Below are 26,409 nucleotides of genomic sequence, written 5' to 3'. Positions count from 1 at the left end.
TCTCTCCTTGGCATGTGCCATGGCCATCTTCCTCCTCTGTCTTCAATATGGTCTTCCTCCTATGCCCATGTGTGTCCAAATTCCCTTCTATTTTGAGGACAGCTGAATTCACTCCTGTAATCTCATTTTAACTTAATTACTCCAAATAAAGTTACGTTCTGAAGAACGGGGGGCTAGATACCACCTATCAATTTTGGGGGATTCAAGTCCATTGTCACTTTAATATTTATAAAATACATCAATTCCCAAGAGAGAAAGTAATTATAATCATTTAGCTTTATGAAACAATCCAGAGAATTTAGTATGTAAAACATCAAAACCCTAATGAATCTGCAGAGGATGAGCTGAACTTTTGTTTGCAATGATTAATGGCCTTTTGGGAAGATGAGCAACTGTGAGCAATGTATTACTATTAATTATATTTGGACTGAATGATGGATCATGCCTGATGCCCATCTCATTCTTAAGTTTATTTTTAGCCTCATCTCATTCTTGGGTCTTATTAAATTTCTAATTGTTAGCTTATCCTTGATAAGGGATATTGAAGATATCAGGATTATTGGAGGGAAAACTTTTGCAATAAAGATCTTCAACATAGATACAGTATCATGCTGAAGAAGAACATCTTTATAATATACTTATGAAAGCAAAGGAATATATTATTATAATATTTTGGTATGAAATAAGATAGCACATTATGTTTTTAATGTTTTGGATTCCAGAGTCACTAAAGTTGATACAATATCTAACTATGATATTTGTGGCAGGTGATCTGGACTCTAGCCTCTGTTCTTTTTCACAAGAATCAACATGAATAACAAAAATATTGTATTTTCTTTGGATCTCAATGTTCTACAATATGAATACATGACTTTTGACCCTCTATTTCCAAGAGGAATCATAAGGATTCCTGGAATATGTCATACTTCTTTGAAGAACCCTTCAGATTCTTTCCAATGTTAGTACGAGCAGCAGTCATCATCAAATAGCAACAATACCTACTACTACTTATAGTGATCATGTATCGGGCACTATGCTAAAATGCTTGAGCAAGATAACCATAGAAGGTGTTATCTTCATTTTACAGAAGAAGAAAGTGAGATGTAGGTTAATTTCCCCATGTCATACACATGGTAAATAGCAAAGACAACTAATGCCAGATAGGTGTGACACCAAAAGCCTACTTATTCGTTACTGTTACATCTTGTAAAGGGAATTCTGAATTTGAAATTTGCCAGACACTCTATTCATTTCCTGGGGGCTATAGTAACAAACTACTACAACCTGGGTGGTTTAAAAGAACAGAAATGTATTCCTTCACAGTTCTGGGGTGTGCTTTTGCTTAAAACTTCAGTAATGAGTCATTCTCTGCCTCTCACCAGTTTCTGTTGACTGCACACAGTCCTTAGCGCTCCTTTGAAGCATGACAACCACCCTTCCTCCATCCCTTGGCTGTTTTCTCTATATATCCAATTTTCCTTTAGAATATCAGTTACTGAGGCTTGGTCTAATCTTGTATGCCTTCACCTTGACATTATTGCATGTCCACAAATAGGGACACATCCAGATGTTTCAGGTGGCCATGAATTTTGGTGGAAGACTATTAACCCAGTAAAGAAGCCATAAAGTAGACAAAAACTAAAAACCTTACACAGTCTGTTTGACTTACTGTTTTCTTCAACTTTGGAGACAATGAAAAGCCACATGACTTGGAGATTTCATTTCCTTCTGACAGTCATGTTACTTATTTTATTCTACTTTATAAAGGTTCAATGTAGTTGGAAACAAGTCATAAATTTAGAGTTATTAGGAGCCTCAGAATCATGAGCTTACTGTCTGTTGCTAGTCTGCTTTGTTAGGTGGTGTTCTTATTTTTCTATGTCATGACATTTATTAGTTTCTAGTAGAACCTTGAGATGTGAAAGTGCTGTTGTTTTTATAGAAATGTAAGTTCAAAGAAGGTCAGTTGCCTTATGAAGGTCACAGAGTTAACAAATGACCCAGCTAGAACTCAAACCTATACCTCGTGACTCTTAAATGCTATTATATCCCATTACAGAATATAGGAGCAAAATCTTATATCATTGCTTACTGTGTGGATAAATTTAAGAATTGTAAAGGGAAAATAACTTTGGACTCCTAGGATCAGAAGAGATAATACATTTTAGTGTTAGCAGGATACCCAGCACAATAAGTTATTATTTTTTGTTTGAAATAATAAGAACACTGTTGTTATTATGCTTTTATGGTTAAATATCACATAAGTCTCCACCCAGCTATGTTGAACATTTGTTATAGAAAATGTTTATAATTCTTTAGTATTAATACAAGCTGATTCCTGACTGTAAGAACTATACATAAGATTAGATGGCATCTTAAGCCTTGTTTGATTGCTGTCACAGTAACAGTGCATGTTTGTTGAGCTTTAAGGATGTGCTCTGTTCACCTTTGTTCTGGCTGCTTTATGTGCAGTTCCATTGTTTTCATAACACCCTCACAAATTATGAAGTATTATTGTTTCTATTATGTATGCAAATAATAAGATGAATCTGAGCTGCAAACTGCATCTGGGTATAGAGCCCATATTCTTTTCTTCTTTTTAAAAATTTGTATTTTTTATTTTTTATTTTTATCAATTTATTCAGATTACAACTCAATTGTTATCCCTTCACTTGTGTCCTCCCATTCCTCCCTTCCTCTCGCTTTCACCCTATTCCCCTCCCCTAGGTCTATGACTGAGGAGGACCTCCTCCCCCACTATATGGTCATAGGCTATCAGGTCTCATCTTGGTAGCCTGTTTATCCTTTCTTTGAGTGCCATCAGGCCTCCTCACCAAGGGGAGGTGGTCAAATATGGGCGAGTCCATACTTTTAAAGTACTATTTTCCATTGTCTCCCATTCCTACTGCTCTGTTATCCACATTAAATGAGCACTATCAAAGCAGACAGGTAGCAGAGCAGATCTTGAATGTTGTGAAGGTCAATGAATTCTAACAAAAAACTCCCACGAGATGAGAACTAAAAGTGACACTATAAACTGCTTCCGTACATACTCTGGATCTTACTCATAAAATAATATAAAGTTATTCATTCCATGGAGACTCATGATTAGCTTACACGGTTTAAATGCAAAGTGCCTCAATGTTTTCTTTTTAATTGTAGATAAGGCTAAGATGCTGATGATCTGTTGAGAGGAACACAAGAACATAAAGGAACTGTGGTGATCAAGGCCTGTGGGGCCCTTACTCTAGGTCTTGAAGAGGGGATGGATTGGGGGAAAAGGCTAGGTAGCTAGGACAATAACGACAAAACAAGAGAGAGCCTAGGGTCACTATGGAAGAAATTACCATGAATCTCGATAATTTCTAGTTGCTATTTTATAGCCAATAGGGCCACTGAAAATATGTTTGGCTGTATTTCTGAGTAAGTTTCCTTTTTTAAAAATAATCACCCTAAATGTTCTAATGAGCCAAGCACATTTTTGGTAAAGTTGTTCGGTTTATAGACTTTATAAATTTCCTTTTTGAAAAGGAAAAGGATGCATGATACATTCCTAACGAACACAGTTCACAGTACACACTTACCTTTCTCTGCTGGGCTCAAAACAGTCACTGTGGAGAGAGAAGAAAGAAGGAGTTAGAAGAGAGGACAGAGGAGACACACAGAGAGGTACAAGTAATATTTTAAAATGTGTTGTCTAGTTAATTTTTGTATTTTGAACAAGTTATACAATGATATTTTAGGAAGCTAAATTCATAAGAAGAAAGATTGAGAGGATGATTAAATTCCATCCTGTATTAGTTTCTTTCTCTCTTAAATCTTTAGAAATTAAGAATCCATGGGCTGTTGAGATGGTCTGGTGTTTAAAGGTGCTTGCTTCCATGCCTGGCAACCCGAGTTTGACCCCCAGGACCCAGGCAGTGGAAGGAGAGAACTGATTCCGATGCATGCTATGGCATGCATAAGCACAAATCTTCCACACAGTAAACGCAATACAAATTTAAAAGGATTAACATTAATTTAATATATAATAGAAATAACCTTTCAAAAGAACCAACAAATCAAATCATATAAGAGATAAATAACATGGTGTTATGAACTCAAAGGCTAATAAATTAGGAAGTTATTACAGGTGTCTCTCAAGTGATGATGAAGTTATATCCCAATTAACCCAGCGTTGAAAATGTCACTAAGCAGAAAGTGCTAGGCTAGGATATAGGTCAAATGGTAGAGTGTGTGCCCCACTTCGTTTCGCTTCCTAGCACCACATAAAACTAGGAATGGTGTTACATGCCTGCAATCTTAGAACTTGGGTGTTGAGAGGAGGAGGAGTTGAAGTTCAAGATCATCCTCAGCTACACGGTGAGTTCAAAAGCAATGTGGAAAGAAAAAAATAAGGAAAGAAAATCATTTTAATACATCTAAATGATTGAATCTCAAAGTGTAGCCTGCCTGACCTACTGTGTTGGCTAGTTTTATGCTAACTTGACATAAAACTAGAGTCATCTGGGAAAGAGGGACTCTCAATTGAGAAAACACCTCCATAAGAATGGGCTGTAGGCAAGCCTAAAGGCAGTGTTTCCCAGCCTGTGGCTCACAACCTCTTTGCCGAACCTCTGTCCTTAAAAAAATATTTACATTACGACCAAAACAGTAGCAAAATTACAGGTATGAAGGAGTAATGAAAGTAATTTTATAGTTCAGGTCACCACAATGTGAGAAACTGTATTAAAAGTAGTAACTACATCAGGAAGTTTGAGAACCATTGCTGTAGGGCATTTTCTCAATTACTGACTCCTGGTAGAGGGCCCAGCTCATTGTGGGTGATGTTACCCCTGGGCTGATGGCCCTAACCCTAGACTAGTGTTCCAATAAGAAAGCAGGCTGAGCAAGCCATGAGGAGCAAGTCAGTAAGCAGCACACAGCTCCTGCCTCCAGGTTCCTGCCCTGACTTCCCTCAGTGATGCATGATAAGTTATAGGATAAAATAAAGCCTTTTGTCCATAAGTTGATTTTGGTGATGGTGTTTTATCACAGCAATGGAAACCCTAAGTAAGACACCTATCTTATACATCCTTACAATACTTAGGTTAACCTACCATTGTGCCAAGACCACCTAATAAAAAGCCTGTTTATAATAAAATGCCGACTACCTTATGATTAAGTGAATACTTTACTGAAAGCAGTTGGGACTAGATTCCAGTCTCTGGAGATTTTCCCACATACTACAGCAAGTTCCTCCAACCATCCCTTGCAGGTTTACTGTGAGTTATATATCACTCCTGTTTAAAGCACCATTGTAGAAATGGGACCAATCTGTCTTTATCATCACCATCTGTGTGTACTTGATGCTAAGGGAAGCAGAGCTCTACTTTTAAATCTTTTTATTTTCTTTTTGGCCAGAGCAGTTAAAAGAGAGTGAAAATAATGGGGGTAGGGGTGGGGCAAAGTCAAAACAGTGAGTGAGAATATATTTTAGGTAGTATTTCTTCAGGCCTTTCATTAGTCATGCTTTTTCCTTCCTTTTACATACAGTTGTGTGTTTGTTTATTTGTTTGTTTGTGTGTGTTGTTGTTGTTTTAAATTATTCTTTGAATGACCATTTGAATGGAGTTTTAAAAAAACATTACATTTGGGCTGTGTTAAAAATCTGATCACTTGATTTCTTCTTTTTTTCTAATATAGGAGTTTGAAGTAGTACAGATACACTATAAAATTCTGTTCCGCTGAAAAGAAGAATAAAATCATGACATCCGCAGGCAAATGGATAGAACCGGAGACTATTATAAGGAGTAAGGAAAGTCAGAAGCAGAGAGACAAACACTGCACGTTCTCTTTTCATTCTGGTTTCTAGCTCTGAATCTTCAGAGTTGCACATATGGCTCAAGTAACAAAAAGCCAGGAAAGTAGAAAAGGACCACTGAGGAAGGGGGTGGGGGGGGGAAGAGTACTAGAGAAAGGGCTAGTAGCGCACAGGTGCTATGAAGGACAAATGGGGGAAATGGAGGAGACGTGCGTAACTGATTGGGGCAAGGAAGGGTGATGCAGAGGGAGAGGAAGAAAAGATAAAGAACACGAAGGATGCTTTTAAAAAGCCATAGGGAAACACAGTATTTCATAAGCGTACTTAAAATATATTATATGTGATATGGTGTGTGTGTGTGTGTGTGTGTGTGTGTGTGTGTGTGTGTATGTAACTTTTCAAAATGGAGTCATCCCACATGGAAGTAGTAATGCTTTCCCAGAAATCACACTGCATCTAACAAAAACCCCAGTGCCAGGCAAGGGACACCCCCTTTCGAGTTGTTGGTTCGGGCTTCCAGAGAGCCCTCACAAAACAATAGAGGTTACTGCCATCCCCTTTAATTACCTCCCACAACCTGAAGGTTTGACTCCATTGCTGAAGACAGCACACACTTTGGTTTAAGCACTTAGAAGACTCAAGCCGGTACTGACGTGGCAGCCTCCTCCCCAGTGGCTAGCTCTCCTGGTGAAAGAAGGTGCTATGCAAGCTGCCATGGGAGAAAAAGGATTCACAGTCTTACCCAGCTGCCAAACCTGAGACCCACAACAACAACCGGACTGACAAGATATCCCAATGGTGCCAAGTGGCACTTATGTTTGAGCATGAACAGTTGTCTAAACGGACTTAAGGCCCACTTGATAGGTGATGGCTTGCTCATGTCTGTTACTGTAAGCCCAGACAAGAACCTGTGGCTGCAGAAGACGTAACCCTAGAAGACAATGTACTACTACCATTTCCTAACTGAATACAGCTTCCAACTGGATTCTAAATAGCCTTTTATTAATATATAGGTGTGTCTCTCTTACCCCTCATCAAAAAAGCTTCTTTTTTTTTTCCCCAGCAGATGGGGGTTACTACAGATATCCACAATTGGTCAAAAGGCAGGGAACAACTGACTGTTGTTGAATGCTCACCCCCCAACTGGGATTTTACAACACAACCCCTTCACCTAAGAAGCAGGGAACTTTGCATTAGAGGGGACAGAATGATTGCAAGAGCCAGAGGATCAGAACGACTGCTGTGAGAGCGTGTCTTCCTGGCATGACTGGGGAGCTAAACCCATATACTCTCAGTATGGTTGCATAAGAGCTTCACCAGTTGGCATGGAAACGTAGATAGAGGAAACTTTCACAAGGCCCCACACCTAGATGAAAAGTTGCAGGCATTCGATATTTGCTTTCTCCAGGGATGAGAGCCCTGATAGATTTCCCAGTCACAAGTGGTCAGTCCTAATACATACACATGTACATGTGGCCAACAGTTACTGGCTTATTAAGGTTTGTGTGAGGAGCTGGAGAGATGGCTCAGAGGTTAAGAGCACTGGCTTCTCTGCCAGAGGATGAGGTGCACATACAGACGGGACACTGTTGTATGTGTGTACAGTGCGCGTTACCAACAAGGCCTATGTAGTTGACGCACTCATGGTCTTCTGCAGCAGCACAGGCCTCAACATGGTCTCAGGTGGCTACACATGTTGTTCACATCACAGTGTCACCCTGAGGCAGCAAAGCCCGAGGACATCACCAAGTCATCAGTAAGTGGCACAGACTGCATATGTCACCATTGATCTCAGACTTCATGGAGTCCTGGGGCAACAGCTTGGACAACAGACACCAACACGGCCTCCAGTGGCTTCAAGGACCACAGTGGTTCTTCGCAGAGGTCCAATTCAGGAAGTTAAACCTTTCTTCATCTGGGGGTTTAGTTGCTGCTCAGAGCCAGGGGCATCCTGCAGCCCAGCAAAAGATTCAAGGGCGGAGTCTGCATCTACATAAGCTCCAGATTGTTATATACCATTAGGCGAACTCTCTGCATGATGACAACATGTCCATCTCAGGCCTCTCTCTCACCTGTCACCGTCATCATGTCTGCAGTTCCATCTGTCTGCATAGTGCACACACTGCACTGCTTTTCTATCTTTCCTATCTCTCCATCGTATATTTGTTTATTGTAGTGGCACCCACCCAGTCCAGGCCTTGAGGCCACCCAGCTCTTGGATAATATCTGCTTGCCTTGGTTGGGGCCAGGGCAGCACTTCTACTTACTTATTTTTAAGTGAAACTCATGAACTCACATTAGTGAGGCACCATGTAATTATTGGTACATGTATATGTTATGTACTATTTAAGTACAGGAAGCATATTTCTGAGTTCTTTGGGCACAATTACTTGTAAGTTAATTGGGGGGCCTAATTCTCATTTGTTTGGCCATTTGCTGCCAGACTCTGGATGAGAGATTACTTGTTGGGACTGGAATGAGACGACATGTACGCGGAAGCATGAGTGAAAACAGCGGGCTTACTAGATGGAGCACAGCCAGCCTTAAGTAGCTACAAGACTCTTAATATGTAACAAGACTGGATCATGCGATCCCCCTGCAAGAAGGCAGTAGAAGGCCAGCACAAAAGGAACTCAATAGCACTTTTTATCTTCCTGGTCTTTTGCTTGTACATTATGTTTTCTAGTTTTGTGGTTTTATGGGGTTTTGTTTATGTATGTAAATGAGTGAGCGTGTGTATATTTTGTGTATGTGTGTTTTCTTTCATTTTTTTTCATTCTTGTTTGTTTGTAGTTTTTTTTGTTGTTGTTGTTTGCCTGTTTTCTAAAGCGAAAGAGAGAAAAAGTGTGCAGGGGTAGGGGTGGGAAGGTGGGGAGTTTCTCAGAGAAGTTGAGGGAGGGAAACTGTGACCTGAATATATTGTCTGAACAAAATTGATAAAAAGAAACTAGCCAGGCGGGTCAGTGCAAACTACTATACCAACCAAGGACAATGCATGCAGTAAACCTAGAACCCCTATCCAGATCTAACCAATGGACAGGACATTCTCCACAACCGTGTGGAGAGCAAGAACTGACTCTGACATAAACTCTGGTGCTCCATATTTGACCACTTCCCCTTAGTGGTGGGGAGGCCTAGTGGCCCTCAGAGCAAGGGTAAGCAGGCTACCAGGATGAGACCTGATAGGCTGTGATCTTATAGTGGGGGACAAGGTCCCCTTCTGTCACAGACCTAGGGGAGGGGAATAGGATGAAAGAGAGTGGGAAGGGGGAACGGGAAGATACAAGTGAGGAGATAACAAAAGAGATGTAATCTGAATAAATTACTTAAATAAAAATTTAAAAAAGAAACTAGCCTCAAAAATGTAATATAAAAGCAAATATTATTGATAATTTTATGTGGCTAATATGTTGAAATGGAAATATTTTTATATATTGGGTTAAATAAATGATTAAAAATTAATTTCCCTGAGTACTTTTTAGCTTTTATCCCCTACTAAAAATTTAAATTTCATGACCATTGTAATGTTTCTATTTGACAGCCATGACATGGGGTTTCTTCCACGTTCTCTCTATGCTACATTTGTGGATCATCCCAGTAAGGCCCACATACTCCACCTTTACAAATCTGTCTTCATGTCTACTTACAAAGAATCAGTAGATATGAAAGAGAAATGAGTATAAATAGCTGTCCAATGGTAGCTCCAGTCTTTTACTTCCCCAGTAGTGAACTGAAATTTGAAGGCACAACAGTTATAATCACCTATCTAACCACAGCATTCTAGACCCAGGCATGACAAGTTCAGAGGGTTGGCCAACTGTACATGTACCCAAGAGGTTCATTTTGCAAAAGTTTCAGAAGATTCTTACAACATTTTCACTTCAAATACGACTGGGATATTTTAGTATCTTCCTTTAACAGTGCAAAAGGCAATGGTAAAAAATAAAGAAAAAAACCAAAACTATGAAAGTAAGTATTTTCCCCTCAGAAGTTTATAACTTCCAACTGCAAAATTTGTAAGAAAATACTTTTCCCTTATATTGATTGACTCTTTACAGAATTTTATGTGTAAAAATACTTTTAAAATCAAGTTCCTTGTCACTCATGTATGAATGCCTTCTCTTCTGTCACATATACAAGTGTTTGTAATGCAGGGCCCACTCCTTCGCTAGGCTGGTGGCCATTGTCACCTTGCTGTTGCTCCTCCTCTCCTCATTCTCTTCCTCCTCATCTTCTTCACCATTATGATCACTGAACTATGTTACCCTGAATCTTTTTACCCATAGTCTACTTCTGCCTTCTGCATGTGTGTCCTAGAAACTAATCTCATCGCATAGTAAGAGTCCTGCAGTTACTTATAGCTGGCTGTGCTCCGTTTGGAGAACTCCCCGCTCTCACGCATTCATTCTTCCGGATACACATTGTCTCATTCCAGTCCCGACAAGCAATCCTCTCTCACCCGTAGACCTCGGCCTTTTCAATGCTTTTTCAAGAGAGGGATGACAAAGCAGACAGGGGGTGGGGTGAGACTATTAAGTGCTAGTGTGGGTATTACAGCACTGAGAAGGGCATGCAGACTTTCAAAATGCTATGCCTAGTCTCAAAAGCCCTGCAAAACTCCAAGCTTTTACTTCTAGCTGGACTTCGGGAATTGAAAAACAGGAAGAGTGGGCTTAGGTACAATTGTAAACAGCCTAGTTAATGCTGATGAGAGGAAATTCCAACACAAAAGCCAATCTGTAGTGACTGGACATTACCGGTTTCCATACATATTTTTTACCCCAGGGATCCATGAAATCTCTACTTAACTGCTATGTAGAGGGTACAAGGTCCTTGTCCACAGAGATAAACACTATAGAAACCAGGAAACGAAGAAGATGTTTGCCTGTTTTCCACCCAGAATGCTGGGAAAAGATGTAGTTTATGACCTGGGAATCTTTTGCTATCTGTAAGGCCAGGCTTCACCCGAATCCCCCAGACTATTATGTTTGTTTATCCCAGACTTTTCCTCCCTAGATCTCAAGCATTGCTTCTCAGTCCATAAAACCCATCCTTATGAGAGAGGTCACTTGTACTTTACAACAGCCTGTTAATTTCTGTTTTATCTTAGGGCCAAACCAATCCTGACTCCCACAGGCTATTATGTTTACCTCAGTCATTCTCCCAGGACTCTTATCGTGAGCATTGCTTCTGAGTCAGCAGAACCCATCTTTACGGAAGAGATATGTATATGTACATCTATATATACTTTGCAAAGAGTTTCAATATAAAAATGTCTTAAACTTTGTTGTATGCACAGAATTGAGTTAATTGTCATAAGGAAACTTCTTTCCCCTCAAAACTGTGCATGCTTAAATATGTCTAAAATAAACTGCTCAGTGTCAGACTCTGGAAGTTTGAACCAGCACTAGCTAACTACGTCATGATAAACCGGATTTACTTCTTGCCCTTCGCAGGTTATTTCCACGCCAGCTATAAGTATTTCCAGGAATGACCACACAACTATTTAAGGAACAGAGAATTAACAGATCATGCGGGACAAAGAATACAGTCTTTAAAATACAGGTGAGTGTGATGGCATTTGAAAACTTGCTGATGTTGTTTGGGGAGGCTTAGGAAAGGTGACCTTGTTGGAGGAGGTATGACACCAAGGTTAGGATTTGAGAGTTGGATGACTGTGCCATTTCGAGGTTACTCTCTTTGCTTTCTGCTTGTGGATGAAGATATGAATGAACGCTCAGTCGTTGGCTCCATGCTTCCCCACCATGAGTGACTATTATCCCATGGTACCAAATAAACCCTTCTTTTTAAATTGTCTTGGTCATGGTGTTTTGTCACAGCAATAAAAGTAACTAAATTATTTAATAAGTCATTAAGAAGCAGGCAACTCGACAGGCATGAACAGATTCCACAGGAGGAGGAGAATATCATTTCCAAAGGTGCCATCAACAAATAAATGGAAACCAAATAGCTATAAAGCAAAAAGAAATAAATATTCATAGGAAAACGGATGAACTGGAGAAGATTATGTTCAGTGAGACAAGTCAACAAAGAAAGAGAAATTTGCATTTTTTTCCTTACATGCAAAAAATAGATTTGAATTCCTGGGCATAGTGGCACACGCCTTTTGTCCCAGCACTCAGGAGGCAGAGGCAGGCAGATCTCTGTGAGCTCGAGGCCACCCTGGTCTACACGGTGAGTTCTGGGACAGACACAGCCACATAGTAAGAATCTGTCCCAGAAACAAAACAAAACAAAACTCTGTGTGTGTGTGTGTGTGTGTGTGTGTGTGTGTGTGTGTGTGTGTGTATACACACACATATGACATAAAGTAAAATGAGGACAATGAGAGAAGATGATGAAGCCTAAAGAGAGCAAAGAGGGGCTAACAGGAGAATATACAGTACAAATGAGACATGAAAGCAGAAGGAGGGACTATTTGGGGGAGTAAGTAGACCAACAAAAGTAAGAAAGCGGGAATAGTGGAGGGTAGTCAAGGGGCAAATAATAAAGTATAACAATATATACTTGTGAAAATGTCACAATGAAACCAACTTCTTTAAATACTAAAACTTTTAATAAAATAATATATGAAGAATATAAACATGTAGAATGAGAAAAGAGATTGATATAGAAATAGAAAGACGTCTAAAAAGAAAAGCATGACATAAGACAGATTTACTACCAGATTCTGCCAGATCTTTAAAGATGAACCATTGGCTATTAGCAATGATGCTCAAACTATTCCATAAAATAGAAAAGGGAGAAACTCTACCAACCTCAACCTCATTCGGTGAAGCCAATATTACCTTAGTAACAAAACTAGATAGTCTAGGTATTCTCCTCTGTCTCCGCGTCTCTGTATCTCTGTGTCTCTCTCTCTCTCTCTGTCTCTCTCTGTCTCTCTCTTTCTCTGTCTGTCTGTCTCTGTCTGTCTGTCTGTCTGTCTCTCTCTCTCTCTCTCTCTCTCTCTATCTATCTATCTATCTATCTCTCCCTTCCTTTCTCCCTCCCTCATTCCCTCTCTGTCTTGTGGTTTGAATAGCTTTGGCCCCTATAGACTCATGAATTTGAATGTTTGGCCCATAGGTAGTGGCATTAGTAGGAGGTGTGGCCTTGCTGGAGTAAGTAGGTTTAGTCTTGTTGGAGGAAGTGCGTCACTGTGGAGGGGTGCTTTGAGAGATCATATAAGCTCAAGCCATGCCCAATAGAACAGTGTCCTTCTACTACCTGCAGATCAAGATGTAGGGCTCCCAGCCCCTTCTCCAGCACCGTGTCTGCCTGGGCACTGCCATGCTTCCACTATGATGAAAATAGACTAAAGCTCTGAGACAGTCCCAATTAAATGTTTTCCTTTATAAAAATTGCCTTGGTAATGGTGTCTCTTCACAGCAATAAAAGCCTAACTAAGACACTCCACCCCCTCCCACACACACACTGAATTTACTTAATGAACATAAATACAATATTCTTAATAGTATAAAAGGATGGTGCAACACATGCAAACCAAAGTAATACCGCACAAAAATACATTCAGGGACAGAAAGGGTATGATTGTATCAATAGGCAATGAAAAGGCCTTTCACAAATTCAGTGTCCTTCATAAGAGCCCCTGAAGAAGCTGTGACTAGAAGGAATATGCCTATGTATAATAGAGGCTGTAACAGCAAACCTACAACCAATGTACTACTGGATGGAGGAAAATTTGAAAGTGTTTCTTTTAAAATGAGAAAGGAATATCCATTTTCTCCACTCTTAGTTAACACTATGCTCAGATTCTTAGGACACTAAGGCAAGAGAAATTATAAAAGTGATACAAATAGGAAAGAAAGCAACTTATGTCTGTTTGATACCATATAATACTATACTAAAGACCTTAAAGACTTCACTAGAAAACTCATACCTATAATCCTTTCAGCAAAGTAACAGCACCTACAGTCAACATATACAGACTGTAGTGTGCTTGCCTTGGTTTTTGGTTTGGGTTTTGCTCTTTTGAGGCAGGGTCTTCTGGTTGCCCTTGAGCTCACTAAGTAGGCTACACTAGTTGGCCTTGAGCCCCCAAGGATCTGTCTGTCTCTATAGCGTGTCACTCTGCTCAGCTTTCTTTAAGTGGATTATGGAGATTAACGTCAGGTTTCAGACCTGTGCAGCAAGCAGGGTCCCAACAGAGATACCTCCCCAGGCCATCAGCAGCTTTTCTATAGTGAGATTAACATGGTAAGAAGGAAAGCAAGACAATTACTCTGCTCACCACAGCTTCAAAATGTAAAAAATCTAGGAATAAACTAACCATATGAAAAGACCTCTACAGCCAGGTGTGGTGGCACAAGCCTTTAATCCTAGCACTTTGGAGGCAGAGGCGGGTGCAGATCTCTGAGTTTGAGAACAGCCTGGTCTATAAAGAGAGTTCCAAGACAGTCAGAGCTATTATACAGAGAAACCCTGTCTCAAAAAAAATCAATTCAAAGTAGACCAAATAATTAACATAAGACCTGAAAATCTGTAACTGCTTGAGGAAAATACTTCAGGATAGAGGCACAGGCATAGACAAGAACTTCCCAAAAAGGACTCCAGTAGCACTGAAAATAATCCTAAGAACTGACAGATGGGATTTCATGATATTAAAAAATGTACATAGCAAAGGAAACAATCGCCAGAGTGAAAAAACAGTCTACAGAATGAAAGGAAATATTTTCTAACTATACATCAGACTGGAGACTAACATTTAGAATCTATGAAGAACTTAGAAAACTAAATGTTGAAAACTCCAAATTATGCAATCAATAAACAGTCCAGAAAATTTAACACACAGTTCTCCAAACAAGATATACAATGATGAATAAATATTTTCCAAAAGTGTATAGGCATCTTAGCTTCCAGGGAAATGCAAATTAAAATCAGAACACTTATCGTCAAGGAAGGAAATAGCAGCAAATGCTTGCAAGGATTCTTGGGGTGGGAGTGGAGGGACAAGCGGTGTACATCACGGGTTGGAATCAGTACAGAAATTCCTCAAAAATTAGAACTAGAAAAGGAGGCTATCTCTGAGATAGAATGTCTATCCTAGTTTCCTTCAGTCCAAGCTTGGATGAAATCGGCCTCCTCTACTAATATCTTTCTTGTGGTTTTCAGGAAAGCAACAGGAAACAGAAGCTATGGGCTTTGGCAACCGCCTTGGTGGGCTTCAGCCAGGACAAGAACCTCAGAAGGTCAGTGACACAGGCCTTCTAGGTATCCATGAAATACTGCTTTAGAGAATGTGACTAAAGACAACTCAACACTATGGGTAAGACCCTGAGTGAATCCTGGCATCTGTCACCACAAGTAGCTATGCTAGGATCTCCTTGTTTCTCTAGGCACAACACTAGCTTCCTGGACTACATCTCAGGAGTGGTTGTGTTGGCTTGCCTGTCTGCCTGTTCGTCTCTCTGTTTGTTTGAAGATCTCACATACCGGGGCTCAAGCCTCTGTTTGGAAGGGTGATTATTTTGCCTGGGTATACTCAGGCTTGACACTTTGCACAGCGGTCTCTTCAGATTTGGGTTTAATCATTTTTCTCCATTTTTGAGACATTACTACCATCTGGACTCTCTTGGGTCCGTAAGCACCAGTTGCTATGAGGCCGACCATCTTCACTGTCTAAGGCATAGATAGTCATTTTCTTAGGTTTGAGGTTACTACTGTTGGGATAAAGAATCAGAGGGTTAAAATTCTCAAAGAAATGTGTTTTCATTTCAAATTGAATCAGTGTTTGGGAGCTCTCTATAATAATCTGTGTAAGCATGGGTTCTCTTGTTCTTTTATGAACCAAGGTGAAATCTGAATTAATATATCCATTCTTGTGTGTCATTTCAGATGCTAGTTTTTAATCTGTGCTTTTGAACCTATCTCACTGCACACTAAAATTGCTGTTTAGCACTCCTCACTTAAGCAGCAAAAGGATGTTGTTTCCAGAGAAACTAGTGAAACTTGGAATCATCATATTAAGTGAATTGAGCCAGCATCGGAAAGATAAACATTACACTTCTCTCAAAGGCATTATCTATACTTACCAGTATATCTATTTATGTTTATATATGACATAAAAATCAAAGGGAGTATTCAGGGAAAAGAAGGGCCAAAGGGGGAAACAAAGCTGGGAGTGGGAGAAAAGGGATACCCCGTGTTTTATCTCATGTGTAGAATCCTCTTATATATGCATATAGATTATATATGTATATATGCATACAGAAGATATGAAAACAGACAGATAACTTGGAAGAGAGGAAGGAGATCAAAAGGGGAGGCAGGAAGAATGTGGAACAAGGAAAGTTATTGGGAAGCTGAATAGGAACAAAGTATAAAGATATGCATTATGAAATGTCACATGGAAACTCATTTCTTTGCATACTAACCAAAAATTAATGATCAAAAAGATTAAAATCATACCACTAACATATGATTCAACATTACCACTCTAAGGTATATACCTGAAAAAATCTATGTTGGTATACCATACAGATATTTATGCAATCATGTTTACTGCAGCATTTTTCTTAACAGCCAAAATATGGAATTAGCCTATGAATACAAAAAAATATAAAGAAAATGTGATTCATATACTCTCAGATACACACACAAAATAAAGTTTTGTTTAAACATAAAATTAATGAAATTTTGTAATTGTCAAGAAAATTTTTGCAAGTGAAGATCATCATGTTAGGCAAAATAAACCGGACTCAAAAAAATTAATACATGTTTTCTTTCCTATGACAACTCTAGAATTAAAAACAAGATATTTACATATGAGTAGAAAAATTCTACATGAATGTAGAAGTACATGGGGAGGGAAAAGGGGCTCTAAAGGGATCAGAAGGCAAGGAAAAAGAGGGTCATGGGAGGGGAGGCAATATCACACACACACACACACACACACACACACACACACACACACACACCACACACGGGGGGGCGGGGGACGGGGTGAGGGGTCAGAAGAATTTTAATTCAGAACATGGCTGCTCTGGCAAGAGATCACATCCTTCTAAGTCTGTGTGATCCAGCTTTAATATAGACAAACCTTTAATCCCAGAACCCAGAAGACAGAGGCATGCAGATATCTGAGTTCAAGGCCAGCCTGGTTTAGAGAAAGTTTCTGGTAAAGAAAAGTTTAGGTCCTGGTGTGGTGGTACACACCTTTAATCCCAGCACTCAGGAGACAGAGGCATGCAGATCTCTGAGTTCTAGTCAGTGCTATTCAGGTACTTTGGTAGAGTCTGTTAGTTGAGAGGCAGTGCAGTGGAGTTGAGTTTGTGGCGGTTCAGTTCATGGAATTCAGAGGCAGTTTTTACCAGGAGAGTTTTACAGAGAGAGAGAGGCTGAAGAGAGAACAAGCTAGACACAGGTGAAAACAGAAGGCGCCAGAAGATTAGAAAAGATTGCTAGAGTTAGGTTGAGGCCAAGCAGAGCAATTCAGTGAGAAACTTAGAGAAGCCAGATAGGTCAACTAGGAGAGGAGTTTGAGCTGGTAAAAAAATACACACACACACACACACACACACACACACACACACACACACACACATGATATATGTGGCATAAAACAGAAGAGAGACTTTTCAGGGTAAGGAAGGGAACAAGCAAGAGGGAGACTAACAGAGGATAATATAGGTGATTACACACATGGTACAATTATAAGCATATATGAAGATTTGATAATGGAACTCATTTCCTATGCTAAGTAAGACTTTTTTGTTTTGTTTTGTTTTCTTCTTATTAAAATTTATTATTCAGATTATGTCCCGATTGTTATCCCCTCACTTATATCTTCCCATTCCCCCCTCACTCGCTCCCTCTTTCACCCTCTAAGCAAGACTTTTAAAGAAGGAGTTCCACAAGGAGACCAATGGGGCCAACAAATCTGGGTGTGGGGATGGGGGAGTGCTGCAGAGACTGATGCACCAACCAAGGACCATGCATGGAGAAGACCTAGACCCTCTGCTCAGATGTAGTGACAGGCAGCACAGTCTCCTTGTGGGTCCCACAATATGGGCAGTTGGGACTATTTCTGACATGGACTCTGGCCCCCACACTTTTCCCTGACTGGGAGGCCTTGCCAGCCCACAGAGGAAGAGCATGCAGGCAGTCCTGATGAGACTTGATACCCTGGGGTCAGATGATAGGGGAGGAGGGTTTCCCCTTTCTGTGGACTAGGGGAGGGGGTAAAAGGGGATGAGGGAAGGAGGGTGGGACCAGGAGGAGATGAGGAAGGAGGCTACAATTGGGATGTAAAGTGAATAAATTAAAAATAAAATATTTTTTAAAAGAAAATGAAGGCTTTTTAAAAAAAAGAAAAATGGGAAACAACTTGAATAGTTATTTTTGGTTTTTGTTTTGTCTCGTCTTTGGTTTTTTTGAGACAGGGTTTCTCTGTGTGATAGCCCTGGCTGCCCTGGAGTACTTCTGTAGACCAGGCTGGCCTTGAACACACAGTGATTCACCTGCCTCTGCCTTTCCAGTGCTGGAATTAAAGGCATTTGCCACCACACCCATTATTTTTGTTTTGTCATATTTAATTTATTTTTTGAGATTATAATTACATCATTTCCCTCTTCCTTTTTCTTCCTACAAACTCTCCTATGTACTCTATCCCTTGCTCTCTTTCAAATTCATGGCATCATTTTTCCATTCATTGCAGTTACAAGTATTTAAGTGTATTCCTAAGTACATAAATACAACCTGCTCAGTCTGTATAGATAATTGTCAAGTAAGATATAAAAATGGTCAAGTACATAAAATATATTCAACATGTTTATTCATTTAGGAATTGCAAATGAAGCTACAAAAAGATGCCATGTTACACTATACCAAAGTAGTCTTTTTGTTTGTTTTTGTTTTTAGAGACAGGGTCTCTCCAGGTAGCCCTGGGTGTCCTGGACTCACTTTGTAGACCAGGCTGGCCTCAAACTCACAGAGCTCAGTCTGCCTCTGCCTCCCTGAGCGCTGGGATTAAAGGCGTGCGCCACCATGCCTGACAATGGTAGTCATTTTTTTTTTTAATGGAGAAAGATATTGTGGTACTGTTGATAAGTTGAAACCCTTTCTCCTTTATTGTTAGTTGAACTGTAAAATGTTCAGCACCGTTGAAAGATAGCTGAGAGGTTCCTCAAAATGTTACCATACAATTCAATCATTCACATCCTTGTCTCTGGTATAAAAAGAACGATTGCCATATAAATGTTCATAGTAGCATTGTTTGGAACAGAAAAAAAAGGTGAAAAATCCCAAATGTCCTTGAGCAGATGTACAGACAAACTCTGGCAAAGAAAAAGAATATTAGTAATCTATTCAAGGAATGGTTTACTGTTAGATGCGGCAATGTAGGTGGATCTTGCAAATAATGTTAATTGAATGAAGCCAGATACAAAAAGACATACAGACACACACACACACACACACACACACACACACACACACACACACACATACACACACACACACATTATAGAATAAGTAAATAGTAACTACAGAGCTACAATATAGATGAGTGGTGACTAGGACTGGAGATGAAGGCAAGAAGGAATTGCTTCTTTGTTAATATACTATTTTTAACTTTTTGAGAATTTATATATGCATACAAGGTATTTTGACCCCATTCACCTCTTGTACTTCCCCTTCACTCCTCCCAGATACATCTCTACTATTCCCAATTTAATATCCTTTTCTTAAATAACCCACTGACTTTAATGTGTGCTATCTATACCATCATGGTATACTCAGTACCATATCCTTAAAGAACATTGACCCTCCTCCCTCCCCTAGAAGGAGTGAAATTTCTTAATATCTATGTGGTTTTCTTTTGGTGTAGCAATAATGATTTGGTAACTATTTTGAAGTAATGGCTTCACAATATTGTAAATATAATAAATGACTGAATACTTCAAAATGGTTGTCTTTTGTCATAACATTTACCTTAGTGAAATAGATACTATTACTTTCTTTATTATTAAAAATACAAGCTTCTGGTAAGCAAGTCCTCAATAGCCCCTGCGTCACAAATATGCCTGTCAGATATATTGGACAGAAGGCTAAAGATGATGCTCCAACGTTATAGAGAGTTTTGGGTGACTACTCGGGTAGCAAAATCTCTGTCATCTTCTCATTTGGGAAGCTGCTAACCTGTACCCCCTGTGTACTTAGGTAATTAATTGTATTCCTTCTCAAGTCTCTGATGGGGTTGAAGACCAGATAGCTTAGTTTTACAAGAAAGCTTAGTTGTTTAGGGGTTAAGATGTTTTTAGGTCTAGATAGATGTTTTAAGTTGATAGAGATGAGATATGATAGATATTGACTTACATTCAGAATTTTAGACACACCAAGATAGGAAAGATGTTTTCTTCAAGACTGCCAAATACAAAGAGCCAAAACAATATGAATGTAACATTTATATAATTCCTGATTATTTCATGGTTATTCTTGCTGTATGTAGTTTATTTTATTTATGTGTAATAATATAAATGTATATGTAAAAAAGAAATATAAAAAATTTTAAAAAGATAGACACTGAACAAGAAAGAAAACAAAAATAAAAACGAGTAAGAAAAAAATGTACAGCTTCCTGGTGGCACTCAGAGGAAGGATAGCAGGCTACCAAGAAGAGACTTAATACCCTATGAGCATATACGGGGAGAAGAGGTCCCCCTCAGTCATAGTCATAGGGGAAGGGAGTAAGGGGAAATTGGGAGGGAGGGAGGAATGGGAGGATACAAGGGATGGGATAACAATTGAGATGTAATATGAATAAATTAATAAAATATATTTTAAAAAAAGAAAAAATGTAAGCTTATTTTCTTGAGGGAGGTAGAATACTTTATATTCTTATTAGTATTATAAGTTGGCATCTAACACACTCTTATACTGTGTTGTGAACTATAATTCATGCTTTTCAGCCATCACAATGTTTAAATTCACAATAGCATCTTAGGTGGTAAGCAAGTATTTGTGGTAGGAATAAACATGCACACTAGTAAGACGCATATGTAAACAACAGAGATTGAAAGAGATTAAGTGACCTGCCCTAGGTCTTCTGGCTTATAAAATCGAAATTAGTCTAAAAAACATGATAGCCCACCTGACATATCTACATCATAATTCCTGCACCTAAGGCCTAGAGAGGATTACAGAGGAGAAGGTGGAAAGTTTGGAAGAACCAGAGAGCAGCAAGCTTGCTGTGAGATTGTGTCTTCTAGAAATGTCAGAGAGGTGACAACCATGCATTCTTATCAACAAGACTGCATAAATAAGAGCCAAACACGGGTGACAACAATAGAAATGCTAATAGGAAAGGGGAAACCTCAGGGGGCCTCAACCAGAGACAAAGCAACTAAGGAATGCTGAGAGCAGGCGAAATAGTCTTCCCAGAGAAGAGCAGCACACTGGTTGGTTATCAAACACCAAATGGTCAGCCCTGTAGGCATACACACAACTACAGGATACAAACGGACCAGGCTGTACTTACATATCTACAAGTGTGTGTATGTGTGTGTGTTACAACAATTAAAGAAAAAAAAAAGCCATGAATTTGAGGCACAGCCAGGGCACGGGTGCACAGGAAGAGTTGAAGGTAGGAAAGGGAAGAAGGAAATGATGTAATTGTCTTATAATTAAAAATATTATAAGCTATAAGTACAAAATTATCACCTTCAGTTATAGCCTGATATAACTGCGAGAGATAAGGTTCCCGTTAGTAAGAAGTGGTCTCTTGCTTCTACTTCACAAATGCTGGAATGACAAGTGTGCGCCACCACCGCTGACTATTTGCACTCTTGGTCTTGTCTCAGTTTAAATCTCTGCACAGTGGGGCTAATAATGGCGCCTACCCTGTATAGCTGTGAAGATTAAATGATGTGGCATGTAGACTGTCAATATAGCTGCAGTAGTGAGGTCTTTTTTTTTTTCTGGCATAAAGTAAGCTCTATATAAGAATTAACATCATCATTACTAATTTTTAGGTTTCTTGTTGAACTCATGTAAATCAGCACTCAAGGTCTTTAAAGATAGGCTTAATAGTGTTTACAATGTGGCATTGTTCCTGGGGGCAATGTACATACCATAACAATGGAGCTGAACTTTTGAGCCCTTAGTTAATCATTCAAAAAGGCCAAAGTGGTAAGAGCTGAGAACCAGAAAACTTCCCAGCCATGGTATAGTCTAGTTAATACAATACACCTTAATACCGGACGGAGATGAAGGGGGGGAAAAAACACTCAAAGCGTCTCTCCACGAAGGCAACAAACAACTTGTCAAAAGCCTTTTCTGTATTTCCCATAACATCATTAAGAAAGAAGGCCAGAAAAAAAGCCAAACCTTGATGTATAGAGTGGACTAGAAGGGATTCTGATAGCAGAAAAACATGGTCACTTTATTTCGCGCAAATTTTTGTAGGGGTGTAGTTTTTTCAAATACGTAAGAGAATACGGTTGTAAGTGTAGTGGGGTCCTGGGTCTGAAAAGCAGCACACCAACTGTAATATTTGAGGAGAGAAATTATGATATGAGGAAATAAATGAAGCATGGGAAGACAGGTTTGCAGGGCTGCCTGATGGAATAAGTATGAATTCTAGTAGGGTGGCAATGAGTGCCCCACATTGAGTGAAGAGGGGAGATGGCAGGTCACAGGTGTGAGTAAGGGTGCTGACAACGGGATTCTGGTACTACTGAGGTGATAACACGTAGTGATGGGCTCTCACCTGCAAAGATATGGGAATTCTTCAATGGCTCATGAGAAATTGAGAGGCGACCAGATATATTATGAGAATTAATTGGAGTTTATGAGAATGTTAGAGAGAGAACTGGGGGCATGGAAATCTAGGTGGGGAGTAAATACAAGGAAATGTCTTGGGGTTTGTGTTGTGAAATACTGTAAAATTCTGAATTTGAAAGCAGGAGCCATATGATGGGGACCAGGTTGTAAATAAGGAGAGACCTATGTGATTCTTGGTGTGGCAGGACAAGGCAAAAGATAAGACCAGAATCCTTAGAGGGGTGGTCTAAGAAGAAAAAACAAAACAAGAAATGGCATCCCCATTGGAAAGGGCAGAAAGCACTACAAACCTCAACAAGAAAGAACTGGATTTGCCAGGCTTGAGAAAGCAGGAGGCAAGTGCACCCTGGGAGGAAACAATGACAAGCACCAGAGACAGATAGTGACAGGATGTGGTGGGAACAATGGGAAAACACCACAAGAGGTAGAGTGTTTCTCAGAAAAGACATCAGGGACAAGACAGGATTAGAAAAGGATTAGGTAAAGATTGTGGGACCTCTTTGAAATGTAAAGAGAGCATTCTAGTAGAAGATTATAGTTGGCGAGACATGATCAGAATGTGGCAAAGCAGGGGTGGGGGTTGGGGGGTGCTACTGTGATGTGTCAGAAACTCCTGTGGGCCTTCTGATGGGAAGGGGTTGAATGCTTCATCAAGTGGAAAGGGAAGAGGCTGGAGGGCACCCCAGTGTGGTACAGTTATGAGCCCTAATAGGAGAAGAGTGTAGTGTAGAACCCGCACACCACTAGAAGAGCTCTGAAAAATTAGGAAACCCCACAGGGAAAGAAAGGGGAGGCTTACTAGCATTGTGTGGACCTTGAGATAGAACAGAGGGAACTGTAGAGTCATAAGAAAGTGAACTTATGAAGCCTCTCCCCCCCTCTACCCCCCCCCCCGCCTCTGTTGTGTGCGTGTGTTGCGTGCACACACTACTCCTGGATCTCAGGGAAAGGATGGAGGGCTTACCACTGTGTAAAAAGTGAGATAGAACAGAATGCTCTGCCACGAGAGGATCATAAGTGGGTGGAGATGTGAAACATGGCAGCCTGTGTGTGAGAAGTGCAGAAAGAAACCAAGGATCCCAATGTGGAGAAAAGGTAGGCTAATAGGAGGGTGCAGGAATCCCCAGTATGTAGAGAATCCCCAGTATGAAAGGAATCCTAGTAGAAGGGGGAAATGGTGGGCTCTGAGTTGGATGCTTAGGTGGAGCGGGCACTTTAAGGACACAGGGAACCCTGCTTCCTCAACTGGTTGGGTGGGTTCTGAAGGGGAAGATACAGCCTAAGTGGTTACCGTGGTTATCTCGTGCGGGGGTCGAGGGGAGGAGGTCCTAGTAGGAAGAGGCAGGAAATGATTGAAGGTAGGGCAAAGAAATAAGAAAACCCTGAAGGGAGGCGGGAAGAGAGGCGGGAAGAGAGGCGGTGGCGACGTGGTGGGACCCTCGTGGGACGGCGCACGGGAGAGACTGTGAGAAGCCCAAGGTTGGAAACTGGGAGTTTTTCCAGGCGCGAAAGGAAGACCCGCAGAGTGAGGGCTGAGCGCACTGGGGACATCAGTGGGAAGGATAGGGCAGACGATTATGCTGGAGCATAATTTCCCCCACTTTATGTGCCCAGCCCCACTTACCCAGGCAGAGTTCAAAGACGTAGGCATAGTAGGACCAGAGAACGACGAGGACAATAATGAGCACTGGCACCCAGGACAGTACCCGGCGGCAGCACCGCAGCCCCCCAGACAGAGCCATCTTCCAACCCCGCCGCATCTTCGGCTCGAAGATCGACCGAGCAGGCCTGCTGGCGCCGGCCGGGAACTGCTTGGGCGGCGGCTGGGAGGCGGGAAGGCGCGCTGTGCGGCGCTCCACTGCCTAGCCTGGCGGGAATCGGCTCCAAGCCGCTGCCACCTGTGGGGCTGCGCTGCCTGGCGCGCCCCGCCTAGCACAGTAGGCGTGAGTCACTGTTTGAGGAACCTGCCTTGGTAGGGCAGAAGGTGGTGGCCAGGGAATCCAGGCCTGCGGGGCTTGGCGGGACTGCGGTCCCTCCCCTTCCTACCTTTCCCCCACCCCCAACCCCTTGCTCTTCCCGTGCAGGGCTGGACCTCTGCAAAACTGTGAAGCCCAAGAAATGTGAGGCCGCCCAACTGCCCTTACTGCACTGCGTCCACCTTCTCTTCAATTCTGTTTTTTCCCTCTCTTCCGTTCCCTGTCTCTCCTTTTCTCTCCTGTCCCAACCCCCAGACACACAAGTACACAGGCACCATATGAAAAATGCACACAGCACAGTAGCACATCATGAATTAAAGGTCACCCATCCTCATCCTCCCACTGCCGCTTAAACAGTATGCTTAACACGTAGTGCCGCAGTCGCTGCTGGGCTGAGTCCCGTGACAGGGCAACTCTTTTCCTCCCTCTCTGTCCTCCCTGCAGAATTAGCTTAGTATATTTTCAGAATAAACACAATGGTGCAGAAACCAAGCGAGGTCTATAATGATTCTGGGCTCAGGGAAAGCTATAAAGGTAGTGATGTTTAATCCAAGCTTTATTACTAAAAGCGTTTTCAAGCAGAAGAGGCTGGATGACCTTTCAGACCAGAAACGTGTTTGAAAAGGCATAGCATAATGACAGTTCTAAAATGTTCCAAGAACAGCTGGTGTACCTTGAAGAGAGTTTGTGTGAAAAGGAGAGGGTGGAAATGAGACTGAAAATACAGGCTGGAGCCAGGTTGCAAAGGCTCTTCTGTGCCTTGTCAGAGACTGGAAACACTAGTATGTAGAGCAGATGGTGAACAGTCAGGCAAGGTTCGGGGGCCATGTAGTGATGTCACAGTGATATTTCTGCACATCAATAACCAGGATTTTGGAAAGGAAGATGACTTGAGGGCAGGGAGACCAAATAGGAGGCAGTTCCTTTTAACAAATATTTTTGGAGTAGTTGCTTTCTGTTAGGTCAACTTTAGAATAAATAAGGATGACAACACAGGGCCCTGCACCAAGAAGCTCATGTTCTCCTTCAGGCAACAGGTTGTTAGTTTTGACACAAGTACCTACTATACTCCTATTATTGTAGGCACTTATGTATTTCATCCTCATTGTTTTAATGATTTCCAAAGGTGTAGTACACGAAGAGATTATAATTTTGCCGAGACCTGGTTTGATTTACATTCGGTGTGACTGCTGTGTGGGAGCAAGAGGGTTTATAAGCTTGTTTTGTGTTTTGACTGTTTTGAATCCACGCAATAAGTTCCTAAAGTGACAACAGCTTTATTGTTTCTTTTCCGATTAAGATAAAGGTTGATGCTCCCAAAGTAATAATGTACTGAAATGTAGAGTTCATTTTAGTTACACAGTGTAATAGCCCGGAAAGTTCTTTAGCCTCGAAGTTCTGACACGAATACTTAAGATTTCCATTAATCGTGCCTTTGAGGATCTTAGAACATATATTCTGAAATCATTGTGTCTATTTTGTTTAAGTCAAGTAGCTTTGTGGAGGAAATGATTGCGTGAAGAAGGGAGTCTGAGCTGAGCTGGGTAGTGACTAACCTGCTAAGAAGGAAACAGATTTAAGCAGGGACTATGAGGGAAGACATTTCAGGTAAAGGGAATTATATAATGGTGAAAATATATCAGACTTTATGGCATATTTTAGGAGATGCAGGAAACCTGTCTTGGAAGGTATCACAGTAGGCTAACCTCTTGGTTAATATTTTCGTAGCAAGAGTTTGAGCATTTTGGGTCAGAGAACTGGAGCGCTTGTTGCTGTTCAAGTATTTAGTACCTCCCACCCACCTGTAGCTGTACCTCCTGGGGGCTC

The 26,409-nt window shown here is 40.8% G+C and overlaps 1 protein-coding gene across 1 annotated transcript in view; it reads right to left on the bottom strand.

Annotated features, from left to right (window-relative positions):
• Window positions 1-24,597, bottom strand: part of ZDHHC15 (zDHHC palmitoyltransferase 15) — a 103,847-nt gene extending 79,250 nt beyond the window's left edge. Inside the window, exons 1-2 of the mRNA XM_084789868.1 lie at window positions 24,231-24,597; window positions 3,585-3,611 (exon numbers count right to left, since the gene is read on the bottom strand). Coding sequence (XP_084645994.1) covers window positions 3,585-3,611; window positions 24,231-24,366 — 163 coding nt within the window. The 5' untranslated portion in view covers window positions 24,367-24,597. The remainder of the gene's footprint in view (window positions 1-3,584; window positions 3,612-24,230) is intronic.
• Window positions 24,598-26,409: the final 1,812 nt, after the last annotated feature.

The sequence above is a fragment of the Acomys minous genome (genome assembly GCF_964271855.1).
Source record: "Acomys minous genome assembly, chromosome: 7".
Classification (NCBI taxonomy): domain Eukaryota; kingdom Metazoa; phylum Chordata; class Mammalia; order Rodentia; family Muridae; genus Acomys; species Acomys minous.
Note: the sequence above shows the minus strand (reverse complement) of the source record. Positions and strands in the feature narration are given on the sequence as shown.